At 34.7% G+C, this 24,935-nt stretch overlaps 1 protein-coding gene across 5 annotated transcripts in view; it reads right to left on the reverse strand.

The window, feature by feature from the left end:
• Positions 1-24,935, reverse strand: part of Elp4 (elongator acetyltransferase complex subunit 4) — a 190,080-nt gene that overhangs the window by 91,428 nt on the left and 73,717 nt on the right. For all 5 annotated transcript variants that reach the window (XR_013108724.1, XM_076929384.1, XM_076929385.1 and 2 more), the window contains exons 7-9: positions 22,911-23,099; positions 6,123-6,231; positions 3,856-3,962 (exon numbers count right to left, since the gene is read on the reverse strand). Coding sequence is in view for 4 of the 5 variants with exons in the window: in XM_076929384.1 (XP_076785499.1) it covers positions 3,856-3,962; positions 6,123-6,231; positions 22,911-23,099 (405 nt within the window). In the remaining variant the exon portion in view is untranslated. The remainder of the gene's footprint in view (positions 1-3,855; positions 3,963-6,122; positions 6,232-22,910; positions 23,100-24,935) is intronic.

Genomic DNA, 24,935 nt, shown 5'->3' on the forward strand with positions numbered 1-24,935 from the left:
GTTTTGAGACACGGTCTTTCAATGAACTTGGAGCTCACTCTTTTGGTTAGACTAGCTGGCCAGTGAGCCTCAGGGATCTGTGTGTCTCTGCCCTCCCAGTGTTGGGGTTACAGGCATGTATGGACGTATCTGGGTTTTATATGTGTCTGGGGACCAACTTCAGGTCCTCATGCTTATGCAGCAAGCATCCTATTCACTGGGCCATCCTTAGGTTTATTTTTGAAAAGTGATTTCATTCAGATGAATCAAAACTTATATTGAATATTTTTGCTTTGTTATTGGCAGCATACTTATGAAAACAAGCTAACTTATACAGTAACCAGTATTTGTCAAGGATATTGTCAGAAAAATTAGATTATATGGCCCATGATACTACAACTTACTAGGATTTCGAATTATTTCAGTGGCACACTGTTAATTGATAGGCTAGTTTCCTTCTCACTCTTCATCTTTGGGTATATTAAACATATTTCATACTCCCACTTACCATTAAAAACTGAAGAGGCCATAGAAAATAAATATGGAGAAATAAATCTAGACCTGATGATATCATGCAACAATCTGAACTGTTAATATTATCATAGTGACTATTAGCCTGTAGGACTTTATACTTTGCAAAATGTAAACATTCAATGAAGCAACATCAAGCCATATTGTCATATTATCACGAAGCTAATTTACGGCAATAACATATGGAATTTTGATGTTAATAGTTAAGAATGAGTCTATTCAGTAAATATACCAAGAATAGCTAATTTATAATAACAGGTTGGCCAAGTATTTTGTGAGATAAAAGCCTTGGTGGCTGTAGGTTTATTGAGGGCTCATCTTCTCAACTTGGGGCAGGTATCACAAGGCAATCTTGAATAAACTCGATTTGCTTTGACAGTCTATGGTCTCAATATTCAGTCTATAAGACCCAGATACACTAATTATGTTTGGGCCAGTTCAAACCTCCATAATTGTTTTTCATCTATTTGCTGAATATTAGTAGTTATAGGATGTACTTTCTCTGAATTTCAGCACAACTCAATTGTCGTACTTCCCAACTTGAACCTAGAAACTATGATGCTTAGAGCCAAAAAACTGCCCCATAAGGAAGCAATTTTTTGTAATAATTTTATAGATGCTACAGCTAATGTAATATTATACTATCACTTGTCAGAGAATTAAATTCGTAGAATATAAAAACTGAAAATACAAAATGTTATTACATTCATGTAAAATGTTGTTTATATACTATCAAATTCAATGCAGCCACACTTCAAATCCTATGAACTATACATTATCAGTGCATCATAGTTATAAAAAGTTTACTTAATAATAATACCAACAGTATTAAAGAAAAACAAATTGCCACACAGAAAGATCATAAATTTAGAAAGTCAATTCAGCTTAGTGCTGAGGCCAGTACAAATGTACAAATCCTAGAGAGAGTGGAGCTTATGTGGTTGGTACATACACATGTAGGGCTCCAGTATCAGCACTATAAACAGTATCCTGCTGTGCTTTTCATAAGGGGTAATACATGCAGCTTTATAGTTACAGGGAATTGTAATAACCTATTGTGATAAATGTTTCCTTCTGAATCAGAAGTACTTGAATGAATATCAGTATGTACTCTAAGAGAGAAAACACCATTCTGTCTTTGAATCACTCAAAGTTGGCAAGTACTGGAGTTGCTTCACCTGTCATACACAAAGGCCAATGGCTAAATAGGCTTTAATACCATCCCTCCCTCCTCTGCTTTTTGCCTCCATCCACCCCTCGTTTGTGATGCATGTGACTTTAGGTACATCCTAATAAGTCTCCCTGCATGGAGTCAGACTTACACTTTACCGATTGAGCCAGGCTTTGCTTCTGGGAATAACATACAGATTCAATGCCCAAGACACTACGTCTTCAGACTTTTCAGAGGAGTATAGCTTGCATTTTATTTGCTAAAAAAGTCAGATTTATGTATTTCTATTACTTTTGTCATTTAAAATGACTTTTACTCTATTTTTTTTTTAAAAAAAATTGATTGACTGTACTGACTATTACCTTCTTAAAAAGGCGACTTTATTGTTGCTTTGTTTTCAAATACTGCTTCCAAACCACAAGGTGACAGTTATCATTCTTTTAGTTTGTCTAATATCAAGAAGCCTGTGTGTCTAATTGGCACTCTCTATTAGAAACTACTGCTATTCAAGGGAGTGGGCTCACTTGACATTATGCAGGTCATTTTTATGCTCGCCATAAGACACTGAGCAAGGTCATAAAGGATTCACATGATCACCTTACTTTGGGCACAATAACTTTTCCACTGAGGAGTTTTTGCTTAATTTGAACATAATAGATATGATACTGCAGACTTGGTTTTAAAAATATTGGGAATTTTGGAAGAATAACCATGTAGAGGGAAATGTTTATATTAGAAACAGAAATTCAACTTTAAAAAATGGAAGCATACTTTTGCCAGACAATAAGCTAAAACTTAGTTCTTGAAATGTTTAAGATGGTTTAGTCACTCAGTATTCCATCAGGAAAGCTGAGAGAATGCTGGCACAGTTACAGTCTTGGGTTCCATTTCAATGGTATCTTTTGAGTAGTAAAGCAAATTAGCTCAAGAATCACTATTTCTACACACTCCTCTTTGGGCTTTAAGTGGCTTTTGATGGGAGTATTCCCCAGATGAGGAACTTCTAACACTCCTGCAGAGATGACCTGCCTGAAGAACTGGCTGCCTGATTAACTATTAACTGCTCTCAATAGGATTAGATAATTAAGGACATTGATGACCATTAATTAGGAGGAGGGCACATTAATTTGTCACAGGATAGGACCCTTATGATGATTTATAGGTTAGTGCTACTTGTAAATGTGAAGGACAGAGAAAGAGAGAGAGCCATTAAGTTACCTTATCAAGTGGCCAGCTTAAAGAGGGCAGAGGGTCAGAGAAGGGCCAAAGTGGTCACTTTAAGGGTGAAGTCCCAAACACCAAAGCCGTGCCAAGCCACATTGATGATCGTTTGGTGATGAAGTTAAAAATATGCTAATTTATTGGTGGTAATTCTCCCTTTTTATGGTTTCAAGCAGTTAAGACAAGTGGCCTGCTTAAGAGCTTTTCATTTGAAAAGAGATTAAACAAAATGGTTTGTCAAGGCAGTTTGGCTGTTTTATGTCTTTGTTTTAAAAAAAAAAAAAAAAGCACCAACTATACTGATAACTATCACACCACCCAAAGCCATCTCTCTGAACATTTACTTCATTAATAAATATATCAACTCTAATTGGTTAATAGTTCCACGTTCATTTTCTCTTTAGCAAGATTGAGCTGAAATAACTCTTTTGTATTGCTTTGTCATCCTGCTTGCAGAAAGGTCACAAAAATGTAGAAAATTTACTTACAGCCACTAGTATAACTCATACCTTGTTTAACTCAACATTTTAAAAATTAAATGTAATCTCCCTGATAGTAAAAACCAAATCAAACCAAATAAAACAAAGAAACATTTATGAGGTAGCGATAAGACTTGCTATCCATACACAGTTGTGGGCAGCATTCATATTCCACACACAGTAAGCACAGCTCATTAACATTGAAATAAATGCTTTGGAAAGCCTTGGAGATCCACGTCGTATTTATCAATTGACTTTGGAGCTTATTTTTAATAGCTATTAAAGACTTTTTTTTGGCTGTATCTGAATAAAAATACATGATTAGAATGGAGGAAAATATAACAAAAATTAGTCTAACAAAAGTACTTCGTTTGTAGCCTGAAATGTGTTTAGATGTTTTATTACAGTAAAAATCAGGCATGAGGGGGACTGTTTACCTTAAGACAGTAAACTAAAACATAAAAAGTCTCTTACCTCAATGGTGAACAGCTTCCTTTTTAACTTAAAAGCTAAGTCTTTGACATCCGATTCATCACAAGTCAAGTTATTAAGCCGAGGAATCTTCCGTATATGGATCAAACCTCGTGGAAAGGAAATTAAAAGAGAAAGCCTTAAGTGCTGTCATCAGAGGCATAAATTAAGGAGTCTTACAGCAGAATCTGTAAATTTACACACAGGCATCCTCCCTTTAAAACTGGAGCTGACTACCAGGAGCAGTGAAGCAAATGGTGTGATTATACTCAAGTAATCAAGCAGAATAAGATAAACAGAAATCCTCGAGCGAGGAAAACTAATTGCACTTTGGTACAGGAGTACAGATGTAAAGAGGGGCCTTAATACTTGTCAAAACTACAGCCGGTTTGCGAGTGATTTTCTTTCGTATTTACAGTAAGCAAATATGGCTATCACCTTGCATGCTGCCCACAGCACCACTCAGCAATCTTTATTTTATTAAATATGCACCAGTAAGCAGCCAGGAAAACAAGGCTTTTGGGTTACTGATAACCTGCAAAACACCAATAAAAAGTATTTCATTTTGTGCATTGAACAAACTATTGAAGAAAACTACATTTCAGCATGGTCTAGGATCAAACATTAGTCTGTATGCCATCCGGAAACACTGATTTTTATGGCACGTTAGGCCCTTATGTGGCCATTAGAAGCTCTGCAACAGTGCTAGGTAAACCGTGAGCTCCGGGCCTCATCAGCAGAAACACTTGCTAATCTTTACTGACAAGGCACTGGATGGCTTTTGTGTAGTTTCTGACTAAACTAGGGGTCAGTTCCCACAGATGAAGACATGGAAGGTTCTTTAGCACATCTTTTTGCCTGACTCAGCTCATATTTAAAAACACCATGTCAGGTATACTGATCCTTGAACATGGGATAAGAGACATCAAATGTCAGATTGGAGTAGACAGACCTTATTTACACAACTGCTTGGCCCCCCCCGCCCCCCGTGTGTGTGTGTGCTCACTAATGTGTGCATGCATTCAGATTTAGAGTATGCTACAAACATTTTCTTCCAAGTAGTTTACCAAAATAAGTAAGCTTACATTTCAAATAAAATATTGTAATACATTATTTGAAAATTCTATAGAGTGCATTTTGATCATATTTACCACCTGTTTCTCATTAAGACAATAAATAGCTCATAACAAACATACATACTTATTTGGTAAATAAAGTATACATAATAGGAATAAGGACAGCACATCTCTTATTTTTCCCTTATGGTACATGTGCATGTTAGTAATTATTAAGTTAGGAGGCCTTATATAAACTCATTAATTATTTTATTCTCAGGTTCTTATTATAAGAAAGTTTACAAATATAATTACTCAGTACACATGAGGAATAATTTACTTATTCAGAGCAAAAAGAATGACAGTTTAACTTTTGAAATGTTTTAAGCAAAATATATTTAGAATATAAAACACAATTTCAGTAAGTTTATAAATGAGTACTTATAAGTGATAATGTAACTTATACAAAACAGGAGGTTCAATCTCCACCATCAAAACCAAAGTAAACCAAACCAAACCAAACAAAATCAAACTAGACCAAACCAAAACTGTAATGTTGTAAAATATACAATTAATTTTCCTGGGTTTATGACAGGGTGACGAGATAATATGTATCTCCCTTTTAAAGTGCTAGTGCTGGGGTCTGAACCTACGGCCTTGTGCATATTGAAAAAATGTTCTACCAATAAGCTACATCTCAGTCTAGGATGACCTTACCACATAGCTAGTTCTGTAAACTATGAACCTGTGTGTGTGTGTATGTATGTATATATATATATATATATATGTATATATATATACACACACTGTGTATATTCTGTGATATATATATATCACAGAAATGCTGATACACTGTTACAGGTTGAGTATTTGTTATTCAAAATGCTTAAGACCAGAGGTAGTTCATATTGTGCATTTTAGAATTAGGGACATTTGTATATAGACTTATTTCAAGCACGGCTGATTTCATATAAACATTAAGCTACTGGCATAACAATACTTCAGGGCCTGGGTTTGACTACTTTCAGTTATCATAATCTGCAATTTTAGCATGACGAATAGCTGAAATAGAAAATTAACCAGGAGGGAAAAATATTTAACAGTGGAATCACATTCACACCACGTTATAGCAGATGTTCTAATAGCAGAAGGATGCTCTCAGGTATGTGAGAAGCACTCAAGGTATGTTCTTTTCATGATATAGATGATGCTTACCATGATAATCCTTATACAATGGGTTGGTTTCTTTTTCTGAACCAATAAAAGATTCCAGACCAACTACTGTATCTGACAAATTTCTCACACGAGTAGTAATAGATTTATTCTGAAAAACAAGTAAAGGGAATACTAATGTTATAATTAATTACAAAATAAAACATCTACACAATGCCACTATACCATCTTGAATACAAATTTTAGTGGAGGTAAGAAACATTAATAAATAAAAGTTAAATGCACCACAATCTGAAAAACATTAAAATAGTCTCCTAGTTGAATGATCTGATCTACATAGGTCTTCTATGTTAATTTGAAGAGTTGAAGGCAAGGCAAAACTTCATAGAAAACATTAAGTATTGTTCCTTTGGTCCAATGAAGGAGGCTACACTTTGCTTTTCTCATTACGTTGCTCCAGTGCACTGGAGAACTTGGCATATAATGGGACTGAGAAGGATAGATGGCACATGGCAAGCATGGCTGCCCATCAGCTGGGACTGGGTCTCAGTCCTGTAACATGTCAGGTCCTGTGACATATTTAAAACATGGGAAGGTCCAGTAAAAGGGATGTAAAGTGGCTTGTTTTGGGGTCTCCTATGCCCCTTTCCAGATGCTGCCACCTGGCTCTAAAGTAACAACAAAGAAAGGCAAAGAAACTGTGACTAGCACCAACCAATGGCCGACACCTTCTTTCTGAATACAGCTTGAGACGAATCCAGTGGTGCTAAATACAACAGCTTAGGAAATGTCTGCGTGCTGGATTAAAATCATACATAAACATAGCTCTAAGCACAGAATACCCATTTGCTAAATAGTAACGGTCCCAAACCACATGGAATTCACAGCCAGGAAAGTAAAATCATTGACTAGCCAGTTGCTTTTGCAATTATTTTACTTCATGAACAGTCAGTATTCCTTGTAGGGTGATTCCTGATAGGCTGATAAGCCTGTAAAGTTTAATTATATAACACAATACATCAGGATATTTATGCTCTACTGATATAGATTTGTTAAAATAAATCATTCTTTGTGAATTTTGGAATTTTGAAACTCTCATTTTATATACTGGTAATATCCACTAGCTTAAAATCTAATTTTAGAAGAAAAGGATAGGAGATATAAGGCAGTCAAGAAAACTGGTCTGTTTGGTGCTATGTCTGCTGTTAGAGGAGAGACCACAGAGATTTTCATTTTATAAATGCTTCATGATGACTACCAAGCTTAGTGCTGTTTTTGTTTCTTAAGAGCCTTGTGAAGACTGATCAGGATGGAGAGTAAAAGAGGTTATACTGATTCTATATAATTCAAAGGGACCTGTACAGTACTCTGGGTTCCAAACATTCTGCTGAAATGGTTGGTTAGCTCAACCTTCAAATACCTTAGGCAATATTTGAATCTCTTCCATAGGAGGAATGCATATTGTGTGGAGGGCATTTTAGCCTCTAATCTGTGGTCTCAAAAGGAGACAGTGTAAATAAGCTTTCTTTAACTTTAAAAAAAACCTTTCAATTATGTGGACACATTATAAAATACATATAATATTTGCAAATGGCTATTTTTCCTAAGGCAATTCTTTAGTCAATGGTGAGAAAATAATCCAGATTGATTCCTTCCTTTCAGTGCTGTGCCACAGGGGATGGTAGTCCTCCAGAAATAACAGGGGCTTCAGGGGCCAGAAACATGCTCCTCTCAATATTCCCTCAGCCAAAGACCATTATATCAAACTCATCCAGGTTGGGTTTCAGCCAGTTATTCTTCACCCAAACAAAAATGTCTGCCAGACATTCCAACAGCTGGGAGACAGTTCACAATGAGTCAACTTGAAAATGATTCATTGTGCTGAGTACTGAACAATGTTGGGATGGGGGTGGGGTGTGGCTGGGTTGGTAGTAAAGGGTGAGAACAAGTGGGAGATGAAGAAAAGCCATGTGGTTCCCTATCAAGAAGAATCTTGGATAATAACCAGCAGGATCCTATCATTTCATTTTTAGTATAAATTCAACTGAGAAGAGTACTAATGTTACGGACCTTCAGATGGGCAAGCACTTATCAAGGCTACTGACAATATTTCTTAATCTAAAAGGTTAGATTTACTTTTATCTATAAATAAAAGACAGAGTCTTTTTGTATAAATATCGGAGTTTGTTAGAACTCACCTATTCAAGGTTTCAGACATAGCAACTTGGGTCTTCTCAATTATATGGTTAACAGAACTGTAAGGCTTAAAGATGGATTGATTTCTCTTCTAATTTTGCTCTAACAGTAAAGAAGTGCTGTGTATTTAAATGACTAACCCAACATTGTTATTTCTTTTTTTCATTTAACTCTAAAGTTATCTAATAAGACATTGAAAGACATCAATTTTTTAGGTCTTTTAAAAGATGCTTATAAGTGATAAATTAATTATATTTACTAAAGAAAACTAATGGATTCTAAATATAAAGCAGCATGTATAGCCTGAACTCAAAGTTTCTCAGAAATGTGTTCACTTATTTATGTATTTTATTTATGGTATTTCTAAGCTCTATATTTGTGTCACTATTAATTATAAACTAAAATCTATCTAAAAAGGTTTTATAAAGCTTTAGGCCAAAAAAAAAAAAAACCATTTAATTGTATTGTTACCATAAAAGAAGTTACATTTAACAGTGACCTTACAATTTTTTGTACAGCTATGCTGCAAAAGTTGGTACAGTGTAGCTAATCAGACTGTGAAAATGATAAAGTATCTGAAAACATTTATAGAATAAGAATAATGGAAAATTATAAAAGAGTAACATCTATATTTAAGACTGAAATAACCTTTATTTTTATAATATACACAATGAGTTTCTAGTTATTTATAGGAACAAAAAATATATTTGGGCATGACAATGCAGTTTTTTTAAGTTTAAAAAAACATGTGATTGCTTGTGTCTATTCACGGTTCTTTTAGAATATGAATCATTAATGCGATATTATCTTAGAGCCATGTTTATAAGAAGAAGGTCCTTCACCGTATTAATACTAAATGGTCTTTTAGATGAAGGTAGGTGAATTTATATGAAAACAAAAAATGCATGTAGAAAACCCCTTGGGAACATAATAGTCATAGTTTAGTTTGTCAGGAACACACTGTACATAAAACCATCATCATATGGCCTGTGGTGCTCAGACATCTTTTTTTTTTTTTCCTCAGACATCTTTAGTATAGAGACTAGAGTGGAGATCTTGACATAGAACTTCTATATTCTTATCCTCCTGAACTCTAAACAATTTTATTCATTGAGAAAGATGTGAAACTTCTTGCTCTTTAGTTGAAAATTAATAAGTAACAGCATCTATGCATCAAGACCTAATACATATATTTGAACATCATTCCTATTTTAATACTGAAATTGCCAAATTAAAGTTTCAAGTGAGAAATACTTAAACAAGGTTACCAGAATTTAGTCATTATGACTAAATTAATGGTTATAGTACACATTGCCATAATGACATCACCCAAGTATGCACAATGATATTGCCACCCCTCCTCCTTGCCCATCTGGATAGGAAATCTAGGATGACTCAAAAATCCTTCTTATACTAGACAAATCTCCCTTTGCTCCTGGGTGAAAGTTGTCAGCTCTGGATAGTAGCCAAGACGTAACTAGGAGGGAAGCCAGAAGAGCTAGTGTCTAGGAGTTTTAAGAGTTTGCTGGCAATCTCAGATGGCATTGTCATAAGTTGTAGAAAGGGTCTTAAAGTTTTCTGTTTCAGTATAATTTCTTAATTCTAGAAACTTAATGCACATCAAATCTGCTGCAAGTAAACAAGGCCCAGCTGTCTGCCATGTTATTCTCACTTAGATTCACAAGAACCTGGTGAATTTTACTTTGAGTGTTTGCTTGCTTTGAAAGAATGGTAGCACATTTTTATTTAGGATATGTCAAATCCATTAAAAGAATTTTAAATTCTCAAAGATTAATTGAATTAATTGATTCTTGAAAGGAATTTCAAGTCAAAGCTTATAAAGCTAAAAGTAGCAATTTTAAGATAAAAAATCCAACTACTTCCATATAAAGCTTCAACAATTGTTCTAACACAAGATCTTAGCTATCAGTGCTGACTGAACATTTCCTTACTTTGATGGCACCAATTACCACAACAATATAAAGGATACAATTTGAAGCAGCACAGAATAAATAAATTTCTCATAAATATTTTAACTTAAAGATTAAAAAGTTAATTAATCAACATTTTAATTTCCAAGAGACTTCTTCAGAGAAAAAAGCCAATTGGCATAAAACATACATACACCGTGTCAAGAATAAACTCTTGGGTTGCACCATTTAACTACGAAAGATAGCAAAGAACAAGAGAGGAGAGCTGGTTCCAGAGAGAAGGGGATATTCAAGCTCCTTTCTGTTTGATGACTGAATGATAGGAGGTATACATGTATATGTGGGTCTCCCACAGCCGAGCTTGGGATACAGAACCTCTTCTGAAAAGTGAACGTATTTTTTGGTATGTAATACAACACTAATGTTAGATAAAGGATAAATGTAACGACATTTGAGGAAGAGTATGTTTCATACTTCTTATATGCTCAATTCTATTAAAGCAAAGACTATAAAACAATGATTTTGATGATTTTGTTCATTATTTTTGAGCTGTTTGATCTGACAAAATTATACTGACTTACAATGTCCATTAAATTAATTGTTGCAGATTTAATGCATTATTGAAGCTCATAGTTTATTTTAGAATACAAAGACAACTTTTTGTAACTAAGGTAATTTAAATGGAACCTATCTCTTGGTATCATCACAGAATAACATTCATACAAGGAAGTAATAAAATAAATATTTCCTCCCCTAAAGCTTAAAACATTTCACAGAGGACCTAAAGGCAAATAAATATATTTTAGCTTAAAGGAGAAAGAGATTGTTCATTTTTTTCCACATTACTAGGTTGAGGCAATGAAACCACATGCTTTTGTGTGTTCTAGCTGATCAAATGTATTTCTAACTTTGTTATAAAAGGGTGTGGTTCTTCATTTGTTTTAGACCACGATTTTAGAAATACCATTTGTTTACACTGACAGAGTACATATTTATGAGTTTTGCCTTTTTTTCAGTCAACATTCTCTTAAATTTTAACAGAACACGCTCTGAAGGCTTTCAGAAATGGGATGCAGAAATTACAATAAAAAGTAGGCTAGAATAAATAATGACAAATAGTATTCAAAAGCAATTTCAGGCTTTCCCCAAACCTTTACATCATCTAATTTTACATTATGGAAATTAATCAGATACTTGGTTTTAACGTTTTGTTTCATTAAGGAACTTTCAAGTGATATATTTTACTTTACTTCTTTATCCTTAAATTCCCTTAGAATGCAATCCCAGACATCAATCCCCAAAACAGTGTCCAGTTAGTGTCTGTGCTGCTGTGGCAGGTTAAAGATACTAAAGTTTAAAATTAGCTTAGAATAATACCACATTGAGCACAAAATGATAGCCTGTCATCAGGAACAGGCAGCCAGAGCCAGGTCCAGATGGGAGACTGGCTGGGGAAGGCTGAGGCAGGTGGGGAAATGACAGGAACCTGACAGAAGACAGGACTACTCCCTCTGCTGGCAAGACCCTCACCTACTTGGTTTTTCTTTCATTATTTAAGATATAACCAATGATTTATTTAAGGTGTCCCCCTTTCAGTCTTCTGTACCCACACATCATCTAATACCCTACTTTCAGCATATGATTTTTTTCTAATATATAGGAATCCAATGTTTCACCAGGAGGTCTAATTATTTATCGTGTAATTTAATTACAGTATAAGCAGATCTAGAAGTGCTTTATAAGCTTTTTAAAACTAATGATGCCTTTACATTATACTTCTATAAATAGCAAATATCTATATATACCCATATATGATTTAAAGGGAAAGTCTTGGGTTATAGACTTCTCCAGTCTCTTTTCCTGGCTCTGTGTAATGCTCTGTAATGAAATAATATAGAAATGAACCATATAAATCAACTATACAGGGAACAAGGAAACAGCATGTCACAGCAAAACAGCATAGATGTACAGCGCCAAACCTATCTGACAATCTAATGATCTGAACGTACAGATATTATGTAATTATATTAAGAACTAATGGTTACACAAAAAACTAGTTAAATTTTACAGAAAAATTATTCGATATTTGGTTTTCAATGTAAGTTAATAGCTGCAGCAAAAACATTTAGTAAAAATCTGTTCTAAGATTTTGGCCTACAACCAGAAGCTCCCAGAACAGGAGGGATCAGCTTTTTCACCCACTGTTCTCATCTGAATCCTGGCTTAAAAGCTATTCCAGCTCCCAGCTTTCCAGAAGGCTCCATCCCAGGAATCCTTGCCTGCCATTTGGTTTGCTGCTTTTAATCTCCCAGGACTTTCTTAGTGGCTCTACTCTGCTGAACTGGCACTTGCTTCTAGAAGTGAGTTATTATTAAACCTGTAGGTCAATTGTGGCACTAACAACTCTTTGGAAGCTTTCAGCCACAGTGTACAATTTGCTGGTCTAATTAAATATTAATTCTAAGTGTTACATTTTGTGGCTAAGAGCTTTTATTTTCCATCATCAGTCTGGAAGAGAAAGAGGTTACAAGGCTAATTTAATCTCTCCCTTTGTACTCCCCAACATTAAAGATTAACTATGTAGGGTATGAAAACATTATTAAAAGAGCTAGAACTCTTTATATAATAATGATGTAATTAATAGCAAAGGGCTAAAACATAACATCAGGTCACACTATTTGACCTGGTATTTAAACAGCTGAAAAATATCAATAGTAACAAGCATATTTTGTCTTAGCATTAAGAAATAATTATATATTTCAAAGATACTAAGAGTTCTTTCAGGAAGAGTAAAAATCTGAGTAAGTTAAAAATAATTTAAAAATCTTCATTTTATCATAGGGATTTTTCAGATAGCTTCTAACACAAAGGAAAAAAGATTTAATAATTTCATGAAATAAATGCACAGTTAAACTTTTAGTTCTTTTTTGAATTAAAAAACACTAGGTAAAAATAATGTAAAAGACCCTTCCCCCATTTTTTCTTATCTCCAGTTTCCATATATTGAACACACAAGTACCTCACTGCTTCTGCCTTCAGAACAGCTGTGTCTGTGCTTAGGCACTGGTCACAGTAAAGATGTGCTCCAGCAGCCGTACAATGACTCACTCTCCTTACCATGACACACTCCACTCTTTATATAACTGATGAATTTGACCTTGGCCATAAGCAGCCCTTTAGTTAAGAATCATTAACACAGGACTACACATCAACCACAATACAAAACATCAGCACAATTGTTTTAGGGAAAGTGGTAAAAAAATCCAACCCAAAATGATTACTTTATGTTGTACTGAATATACTTTAGTTACATGAAGCATAATAGGAGGGTTCTAAATGGTATTTTTTCCCTTTTCAATATGAACAAAAATCTGATTGGCAATTACTACAACCTGCTCCTATTTATGTGTATAACTACATTAAGACAAAATGTTTCACTTACTGCTGTAGATGCCCTGTGTAGACAGAAAATTAGATATTGTGACCTATAAAAGTTTCTTAATTTTTGAACAAGAAAATCAGCAAAATATATAGTGCATGTATGACGTACACAAGCTGCAGCACTGTCAGAACCTAAGAGATGTGCTAATGTGCACGCTGAACAGAAAACAACTGGGAACTATACGAATCCCAACTTAGAGGAGAGAGTTAAAACAGTTCTATTACTTGCTATTTTGAAGAAAAATAAATTATATTTACAGCTTACTAAACTTACATAAAGTCACTAGAATTTGACACAAAGAGCATACAATTTAAATAAGGTGAATATGATTCAGTTCATTTGAACAAAACCTCTCTTATATATACTTTGTAAATGTGTCATTTTCCTATAATCACTATTGAACTAATTAAAATCTAAAACAATTACAAAGTTGATAGTAATTGATGACAATATCTTGAGTAAGAAAGTAATCATGAAAAAAAATGATACCCAGAATATATAGCTTTATTTATCTATTAGTAATGGACAGTTATGATCAATGGAGGTTATATCCATAATTTTCATACTTAAATATTTTCCTTTTTAAAGTACAGTTTTAGAGATCATTGAAAACTATGCGTAACTATGTGTGGGCATGTGCACGTGTGTGCATGTGTGTGTAAACACCAGAGGTCTCAGATCCACCTGGGCTGAGGTTACAGACAGTTGTGAGCTGCCTGACATGGGGAGTAGGAACCAAACACAGGTCCTCTCTAAGAGCACTGTGTGCTCTTAACCAGTTAGCCATCCCTCCAGTCCTCATAATAGCCCTTTAAAAAGCCATTTGAAATAGTTTAAGAAATAAGATAAAATAGTTTAAAAATATCTAAATTTGTTCTTATAATTATGATTATCACAACAATTACAGGGAAATATTTCTGAAAATTTTATAGTTAAAAAGTCTGATTATTCACCAAGCAATTATATTTAAATTTAACTCTTTAAACTAGATCCTGTCTGTCTGTCTGTCTATCTATCTATCTATCTATCTATCTATCTATCTATCTATCTATCTATCTAATCTATCTATCTGTATGTGTATAATGGGCATGTGTGTGACATGCTATGCATGTGGAGGTCAGAGATCACTTGGTGGGTTCTGGCCACCAAACTGAAACTGTCAGACTTAGCAGAGACTTTACCATCTTAATACTTCTTTAAGAATAAGAATACTTTCTTACATACTTAAGAATAAGATAAATTTAGAAGTCCATTGGAGTCCACCTGCAAGCTTCTTATTAATGATTATAAAGGCAGCCATGGCTTTACTTGGTATAGCTGGTAATATTCTGGTATTGAATACATGCATTGTTACAGATAAAAACATTTCTCTACAGACAAATATTTTGCAATATCACTTTAGTAGCCTCACAGTTCTTGTATATTAATATTGTCAACTAATCTTAAAAGCTTTTAATTAAGATAACAATTTAAACCTCTTCAGTTTTTAAGAGATAGGGTTCTTTCTTCTCTGTTTTAAAATCAGGAAATACATTTTCTTTGGTATTTGTCTAATAGCACTGGTAAGTTTTATCCATGAAAAGCTGGGGTAAAAACTGTTATCATCGGAAGGCAGCAACTATGTGATAAAAATACTGAATACAGATATCAAGTCACCAACTTCCAATGACAATATATAAAAACATGCTGCAGTCTAGTTTCACATTTGCAATGTGGTCTGAATAAGAAAGTTTAACCAACTCAGGCACTGACTGACATTTCTTAAGACAATGCAAGAGATAGATGGATTGATAGATAGATAGATAGATAGATAGATAGATAGATAGATAGATAGATAGATATTTTCTAGTTTAAAGAGTTAAATATAATTGCTTGGTGAATAATCAAATTTTTTAACTATAAAATTCTCAGAAATATTTCCCTGTAATTGTTGTGATAATCATAGTTATAAGAACAGATTTATATATCTTAAACTATTTTATGAAGGGATTATTATCACAGGCGAAGGAACATTTTATGTTGTGTATGTTGGAAAGTCCCTCCGAGAGTGTAGATTATAATATACTGATAAAAAATTAGCAGTTAAAAAATAGAGATTAAATATTCTTTGAAATGAAAGCTACGGAAAAGGTATAGGAGAATAACCTTCCATTTTAATACCAAGTGTGTTAGTGTTTATTTCCTGACAGTTTTAGGTAAAAGTGGTTTTGCCTATATAAAAAAATACAAATCAAGGATAAGTTATGGGTTGTGTGGGAATTTTCAGGCAATAGAAAATCTATTTTCTTTTCATTTTGCTAACAAAATTATATTTAGGCACAAAACTAAGCTTTTATTTCCTGAATGATATATTATTGATTCTTATTTTTCACAAGCACACATTGTCATTGGGATTGAAAATAAAATAAAAGGTATAAAATGTTTACATAACTTTGAGATAGATAAAAAATCTCACCAAAGTTAAATCAATTGTTATTTATAGATCAGAAAGAAATGATGGTGTCATATCTGACTAGATATGAATATTAAAACATCCTGTTTTAAAGTACTTTATAGTCACTATGCCAAAATTGATGTTGTTAAATGGCATCACAGGGGAAAGTCATTTGTTCCCAATAGTAAGCAGGGCTGAGGGAACACTCAATGTACTTGGAGGAAAATAACCACTCATGGAGAGATTCATACATCAAGATTTAAAGTTAAAATAGTCTTATAATTTAACATGTAGAAGAATCGAAGAGGGCTTACTTAGTTCCTTCCCTTAAATATAAGTTTTTTTTTTTTTTTTTTTTTTTTTTTACCCGGTCCATGATAACATCTTCTCAACAAGAGTCGGGACAGCTAAGCTGTGAGAACTTGAGCATCTGCTGTTATTATCACCGAGGCCTGTCTACTGCCCGAGTCTGTGAGACCACATGCTCGGCTGTCCTCTCATCGTGCCATCCTCACCAATTAACTATTAACATGGAGGGCTGTACACATGCTCTCAGGGGCTCTTTAACAGGCTTCTTGGCGAGTGGAACAACTACGCAGCAGGGATGTGGGAACTGAGTAACGCTGGGATACAGGGCACTACAGTGGCTCTGCCCTAGTCACACTGCACCCCAGAGTTCAGTGTGCAAAAGAATCAGTCAATGGAGCCATCTTCACATCTATTTTAGAGCAGGGTCTTTGGGCAGATACTAAACTATATTATAGTCAGAGAGTTATCAGTAATAATACTACCATTTTATAGGGAAAACTGTTTAAAACTACATGTCTTTCTAAAGAGATTCATAATATGCCTCCTAAATAGGTTTAGTTCTTTAAAACAGATATTTAGAACTTATTTTTATACATTTACTTCAAGGCACACTTGTCAACTTCTATTGTATTGTTATAGAAATAACCTTAAATCAAATCAAATAAAATATTTCAAGTTTAAAGTTGTAAGACTTTATGTAAGAACACAAAATACTTCAAATAAAAACTTCAAAATCACTCTTGTCCACTCTGCTTACAAGTATCATTACAACAGTAAGTTAAAATCAGTTTTGAATCTATTATTTTCCCTATTTTAACTTCTCCCTCTCTTTTGCAATTTCCTTAACTATGTGTTCCTTCCCTACAATGAAATTAAACATGGGAAGCATGCCAAAAGTACAATAAAGGGTAACTAATCATTACTGTACAAGTCTGACAGAATGCTAATAACTAAGACAAGAACACTGATTGGCTGTTTTACTACTCCAAGAGATGAAAATATTTTATATACCCTTAGTCTTGTGCTAATTTAAAGATGCTTAATTACATGACAAAATTTCCAAGGATATGAAATAACATTTCTTTTGCCTGACAGAAACAATTATCAACACCACAGCTCAACTATCTAACACATAACACACACACACACACACACACACACACACACACACACCATACCCAGAAAAAAACCTTCAAAACACCCAGTATAACAATAACCAAAAAAAACCCTACCACCAGCAACAAAAAATAATCACCCAACTAACCAAACCCCAAACCCAAACCACCAGCATTCATACTAATACTGTTTGTGTCTTGTCTTATCTTCAAAATCCCTGAGACAGTGACTTTGTCATGTTTTATCCTGCTTTATCCATAGATACCCATCATAATGACTGCTGTATTTGAATGAATGAATGAATGAATGAATGAATGAATAAATGAGTCAGTGAGCATGTGAAAGTGCCCTTAGTCACACAATCACCATTTAATGGCTGACCTAGAGATTCCAGAAATAGTATTGGTCATGGTGGGAAAACTGTTGTGAGTCTTGTGTAGTTATGCTGTTAAAAACCAAGCATGTATCTGTGCTTCCTGGACTGTCTGAAAGCCAATCCATGAGATAACATTGCTAGGTGTTTTTCCTGAGAGAGGCTGGGTAACTGAAGATTTCTATCCTCCTTTTGCTGTTAGGAGTGCTAGCTATTCTGATGAGTGTGAGGTAAAATCTCAGAGTTTTTTGATTTGCATGACTAAGGATGTTGAACATTTCTTTAGGTGCTTTTCAGCTGGCCATTTGAGTTTCCTCAGTTGAGAATTCTTTGTTTAGCTCTGTACCCCATTTTTAATAGGGTTATTTGGTTGTCTGAAGTCTAACTTCTTGTGTTCTTTATATATATTGGATGTTAGCCATCTATCGGATATAGGATTGGTAAAGATCTTTTCCCAATCTGTTGGTAACCATTTTGTCTTATTGACAGTACCCTTTGCCTTACAGAAGCTTTGCAATTTTATGAGGTCCCATTTGTCAATTCTTGATCTTAGAGCATAAGCCACTGGTGTTCTGTTCTGGAACTTTTCCCCTGTGCCTAGTTATTCAAGGGTCTTCCCCACTTTCTCTTCTATTAGTTTCTGTGTATCTGTGAAGGTCCTTTATCTACTTGGACTTGAGCTTTGTACAAGGAGATAAGAATAGATCAATTTGCATTCTTCTACATGCTGACCTCCAATTGAACCAGCACTGTGATAGCAGATGCTGGCATGGATGTGAAGAAAGAGGAACACTCCTTCATTGTTGGTGAGATTGCAAGCTAGTGCAACCACTCTGGAAATCAGTCTGGTGGTTCCTCAGAAAACTGGACATAGCATTACCTGAGGACCCAGCTATACCACTCCTGGGCATATACCCAGAAGATGCTCCAACATATAACAAGACTATATAATCCATTATGTTCATAGCAGCCTTATTTATAATAGCCAGAAGCTGGAAAGAACCCAGATGTCCTTCAACAGAGGAATGGATACAAGAAATGTGGTGCATTTACACAATGGAATATCACTCAGCTATTAAAAACAATGAATTCGAGAAGTTCTTAGGTAAATGGATGGGACTAGAAAACATCATCCTGAGTGAGGTAACCCTAGCACAAAAGAACACACATGGTATTCACTCACTGATAATTGTATATTAGTCCAAAAGCTCGCAATATCCAAGATACAACTCACAGACCACATGAAGCTCATGAAGAAGGAAGACCAAGTGTGGGTGCGTCAGTCCTTCTTAAAAGGGGTAACAAAATACTCATGGGAACAAATATGGAGACAAAGTATAAAACAGAAACTGAAAGAGGGGCCGTTCAGAGACTGTTCCACCTGGGTATCCATCCCATGTGTAGTCACCAAAGGTAGACACTGACGTGGATGCCAGGAAGTGCATGCTGACAGGAGCCTGATATAGCTGTCTCCTAAGAGGTCTGCCAGAGTCTGAAATATACGGAGGTGGATGCTCACAGCTAACCACTGAACCCCATTGATCATGGGGTTCCCAATGGAGGAGTAAAATAGAAGACTGAAGGAGCTGAAAGGGTTTGCAGCCCCATGAGGAGCTCAACAATACCAACCAACCAGAGCTCTCCAGGGTCTAAACCTGTGCCTGGGAGCACAGAGGGAGGGATGCATGGCTCCATCTGTATATATGTAGGGAGGATAACATTGTCAGGCATAGGTGGGTGGGGAAGTCCTTGGTCCAATGAAAGCTGGACGCCCCAGTGTGGGGGAAATTGTGGGTGAGGAGGTAGGAGTGGGAAGGTGGGTAGGGGCATATCCTCATAGAAGCAGGAGGAGGGGGAATAGGATAAGAGGTTACTGGGTGGGGGTGAAAGGGAATTACATTTGAAATGTAAATAAAATATCCAATAAAAATAAATAAATAAATAAATAAATAAATAAATAAAGTAAGTGCAGGAAAGAAAAAAAAAACAATTTAAAAAAAAAAAAAAAAAAGGAGTGCTAGTTAGAGTATCTAGCATGCCACACAGGTGTTTCCCTCTCATCTGCTTTCAGTTCTTCTACTGCAGCGACACACCAAATATTTTCATTTTTGACAGGTCTTGCTGTTCTGATGATCAATTCTGAGGGTCTCTGAAGTAATATCCAGCAGTGATGATGACTGCTAACACTTACTGAATACCTACTGTGTGTATTTTCATCCTCTGCATTATTTTTTGCTTCATTTTTATAGATGAAGAATCTATGACTGAGAAAGCTAATTGAGACAAAGTAATTTATCAAGCATTACAGCCTCTAAAAGCACATTTTCTTTTTATCATCAGACGGCTGCTTTGTTCTCATCTTTTCCCTACTTTGATTCTATTCCTGTATCTTTATGGAAAAAGCAGCATAGCACTATGGCTAAGAGAGCAGCAACTAGACACTAATCAGGTCTAATTTCTGCTGTGTATCTTGAGAAAAGACAACAGCATCAGCACATAGTCTAAGGATTACATGAGTTACTATCTAAAGAGAGCTTAGGACTGCATCTGACCTACAATAATCACTACACACATTTTTATGAAACAAACTCAATCTTTCTGTTTTGTATATTCCTGTTTCTAATTACACTGTATGTGTGTACGTGCCCCTGTGCATGTCTGCGTAGAGGCTACAGGTCAACTTTGGGTGTTATTCTGTGAGCACCAACCACCTTCCACCATGTTTTTGCAGACAGGGTCTATGCTGAGACCCCGAGCTTGCAGCAAGTTCTGAGAATCCACTTGTCTCCTCCTCCCCAGGGCCAGGATTACAAGTGGGCTTCACTACCCTATTGGAAGATGCCTGGTGGCTTTACTAGCAACACTTTCCATTCTGAGAACATGATCATGCTGCTTAACTTTAAACATACCACCTGTCTGATTTAAATCTTGTTATTTTTATTTAAGTCTCTCTTGATACATTAAAAAACATAAGTTTAAGCAAATTGTGTATAAAGGCTTAAAAAGTCTCTAAACCTTGACTCCACATCCTTGCCATTCACCCATCTGACTTGTGCTGCAGAGTGGATGACTTGACAACATCTGAGAACATCACTGCTGTCCCTTGAAATGCAAGGTAGAGGAATCTGTCAGAGACACCACAGTGGCTAGGACCTTATGAAAACAACAACCACTTACAACTTTGAGTGGTCTCTGTTTTGTTTTTCATTAATTTTTTCAGGTATTATATATAAAATTATATACACAACTTGTTACTTTACAACTGTTTTTCTTTACTTGCAATTTTGCAGAAGGAAGCATATATCCATATATTTGTCCTCTGTAAAGAATGGAACTTTTTGCCTAATCTTTCATAGACTCTAATGTGTCAAGAACTTTGCAATGATGATTTCCTCCTTAAAGTACTAAATAATAGATGTGTTATCCAAGAGCTAAGTTGCAGAGCCTTGTGATGGCTGAGGAGCTGTGTTATATAACTATAAAGATGGAAGGGGCTACAATCTGTGGAGAAACATAAGTCTTGCTACTTATTAACTGGACCACCTTGGAAAGAATGATTAAAAATAATCGTCTCACAGCGTTGTGGTAAAGATTCCCTGACATTAAGGTTCTGAGATGCCAAGGCCTCAGAAGTAGATGCAACCACAACGCAGCTGCAGGGCAAGTATGAAGAGCTGAAATTTTACCTGTAGCTTCAGATCTATTAACAAATCATCAAGCTGACCATGAGTAACCAAGCTACTCTTGAAGTATTTATTTTAGAATAACATGATAACAATAAAAACATTATAAGCATGTGTAGCATATCTAACACTATTACAGGAAGGAGTTTCCCTATAATATTTATACAGATTTGAGATCATTATGAGAATAACATAAAATGACATATTATTGTTATTTATGTAATAAAAACATAACTTATGTAAGGCCAGTAAAGAAAACGTGAGTTAGTGTATCATAATTATTAAAGATAAATTCTACTGGCCCATGAGTAGAAATTCTCTTGTTATTTATGCCTCAATTTTCAGTTATAAGTTTGAGATATGTTACATATTATATACACTAATGTAACAATAATATTTTAATATATTTATTATTTTTTAGGGTGGTCTAGGTATATTAGAACAAAAACACATATGCAGTTTTAAGAATTAGAGATTAGAAATAATTTTCAAGTGAGAATCAATATTCATTCAACTCCCATTTACTGATCATCTATGTAGAAAAGCCAGACATTGTGCAGAGAAGTTTTTGTTCACATTGATATTACATTATTATAATGCCATGTGAGGTATAAAGGTCTGGCCTTGCCTTCATATAAAACACTAATGTAGAGGAGATATTTAAGCTTGCATGAAATCATATCTTTGAGATGATAATGTCCTTTGGCAAAGAATGGTATCATCAGCTATACTATACGATTGCTGCTGTTCATGATGACTGACACCAACAATGTAGTACATAGAAAGACTGTCTCAAGGGCCAGGCTAGTCTCGGTGACATTGTAAAAAGAGAACCATAAAGTTTTATTACATGTTTACTTAATGAATAGTTAGAATGCTAGAAATCAGAAGGTGTTTAAAAACACAAATTAAAATTGTGTAAAAAAATTAAAGGAGTATACTGACTCATTTATATATATAAAAAAGGCACAAAATATTTAGAATAGGAAAAAAATCTTAAGAGAGGCCAAGACCAATAAGAGCAAAGACTAAGGAGAATAGCTGATTAAAATGGATCAAATTGGTGAAGCTTAAAAACCTTGTATTTTCAAAGGACTAAGAAAAGGGATGTCACAGGGTAGAAGAAAATTATTGTAAAATGCATGGCTAAAGCTAAATATATACAAAGAACTTTACAAACAAATGATGAGATTAACCAACAAAAATGGACAGAAACCACAGAAAATATTCAAATAGTGAATGAGCACATAGAATGACGGCCAATATCACTAGCAGTAAAGGGAAAGAAAATGAAAGCCACGTTGTTCTTCCATTTCCCCAGTGGGTAAGAAAACAATCGGTCTTACCTGGACAAGATGTGCTGGCATCGTGATAATGCAGGCTGACAGTGAGGATCTTAGAAGGCCACGGAGAACGTAGAGGAACTTGGTAAGCCTGTGACTGTTGTCACAATTTTCTTTACAGCAAATGTCATCTCCCCACAGTGGTGAGCCAAGGTTCTGAATTCCTATTCTTAAGATATTTTTCTGTTTTTTCTAAAAGACAGAGGAGGAGGTAAGTACATAGTACTGCTTATCAGTATAACACTTCTTTATTTGCTAGTTCCTATCTAAACTCACAGTATCGGGAAGGCAATAGATATGGTACAAACTGACTGATGTGATCTTAGTAAGAAGACACTATATAGGATATGCTTTAGAGGACAAGAGTATGGGAGAAAATAGAACAAAGCCAGTTTGGTACGACACAGTCCAGCCCCTCAGGATACTGGTGCAGGTAAATTGACTGAGTAGAGGAGTTCAAGGGCAGCCCAGGAACACAGCAAAACACTGTCTACCAAATGGAGACCTTTGCTTTTTTTTTCTTTTTAGAAAATATGAAGGTAATGATAACAATCAAGTTTAAATTTTGTCTAAATTTGAGGTGACTAGTAAGATTCTGATTGAGAAAGTAAAAATAGCAGAAAGGCACTAGGTTTTGTGGTGCTTGCCTGTGTTCTTAGTATTTGGGAGGTAAAAGCACAGGATCACTGTAAATTCAACCAGTAAAGTCTATAAAACAAGGGCCAGGTCAACCATGTGTATAGAGTTTCTGTCTCAAAAAAAAACAAAAAACAAAAAACAAGCAAAACAAAACAAACAACAATAATAATAAAATCCCCAAATAATATGATGCGACAACAGAGAAAATGGTTAATTCAAAACCTTAAAAATGCATTCTTAGAATTATAAAATTCTGCACCTCCAATAAACTATGAAGTCAGTATTTCTTGTCTTTTTATCACCTGCTATGTGAGCTTTTTTTGAAAGGTGTTTACAACTATATTTGTCTCTAGTTGTTTTGATGAAGTTGTTTTTAACTGACTTAATTTAGGCTCAACATTTTAAAAGTTAGCAGATGACATTTAGAGATTACTGACATTATAGTCAAAATAATGGTGCTCAATATGTTTTTCTTGGAAAAGAAAATTTTAAAATCATTTTTTAAAAAGGAAGGATATTTGTCAGTAAGTATTTAACAACATATGTGTTTACAAGCTCTGCTGTTTGGGTTACTCTAACTGAACAAATGTTTTACAAATGCTTTCCTTAGCAATCTAGCAATATTTCTGGGCACATGAAAGAGGTGTTAACAAAACATGGAATATGCAAGTATTTGGACGATCATTACTACATTTCTGATAGAATAAATAAAGTGTTCTTTCTTAAAGCCATGATTTCACATATGTGCCAGTTTAAATGAGTTTTCTGAGGAAACAGGTCCCTAAAATGATTCATTCATTGTTGCTATAAAATTGAGTTGAAAATTATTAAACAATTATTATTACCCAATCCAGAAATCTAGCAAATCTATTTTCCCAATTGAGAAGACTGGATCTGTGTATTCCCTTTATAAAAATTATTATCGACAAAAAGAGATAGTGCAAATGAATCTAAACATTTGAAAGCCCGAGAGGACAAAAGGAGTTTGGGAGGGAATAAAACAGATGAAGAGTCTATACTTTGAAGTCACTGTAGGATTCTGCATATACAAAGTCACTTCTTGGTATCCCTAGGGGCACTTATTTTAGGGAGTTGTTTGGATTCCAAAATCTATGTATGTTCAAGTCCTTTATACACAACAGTGACGTAATTGCATATAACTTACATATACGTACATATATACTTTAAATCATCCCTAGGTTAATGAATTATACTACACAATATAATATAAATACAACATACAAAATTGTAGGTATACTCAGTTATGTAGAGACCTAGGATGAGAAAAAAGTATTTAGTATAGATAAAAAGCTTGTATCTATTTTTACTATATTATGATCTTAGCCCATAAAAAGCATTTAATTTGTGTAGGCAGGAAAATGAAGTGAA

This window comes from Arvicanthis niloticus, chromosome 2 (assembly GCF_011762505.2).
Source record: "Arvicanthis niloticus isolate mArvNil1 chromosome 2, mArvNil1.pat.X, whole genome shotgun sequence".
Lineage (NCBI taxonomy): Eukaryota > Metazoa > Chordata > Mammalia > Rodentia > Muridae > Arvicanthis > Arvicanthis niloticus.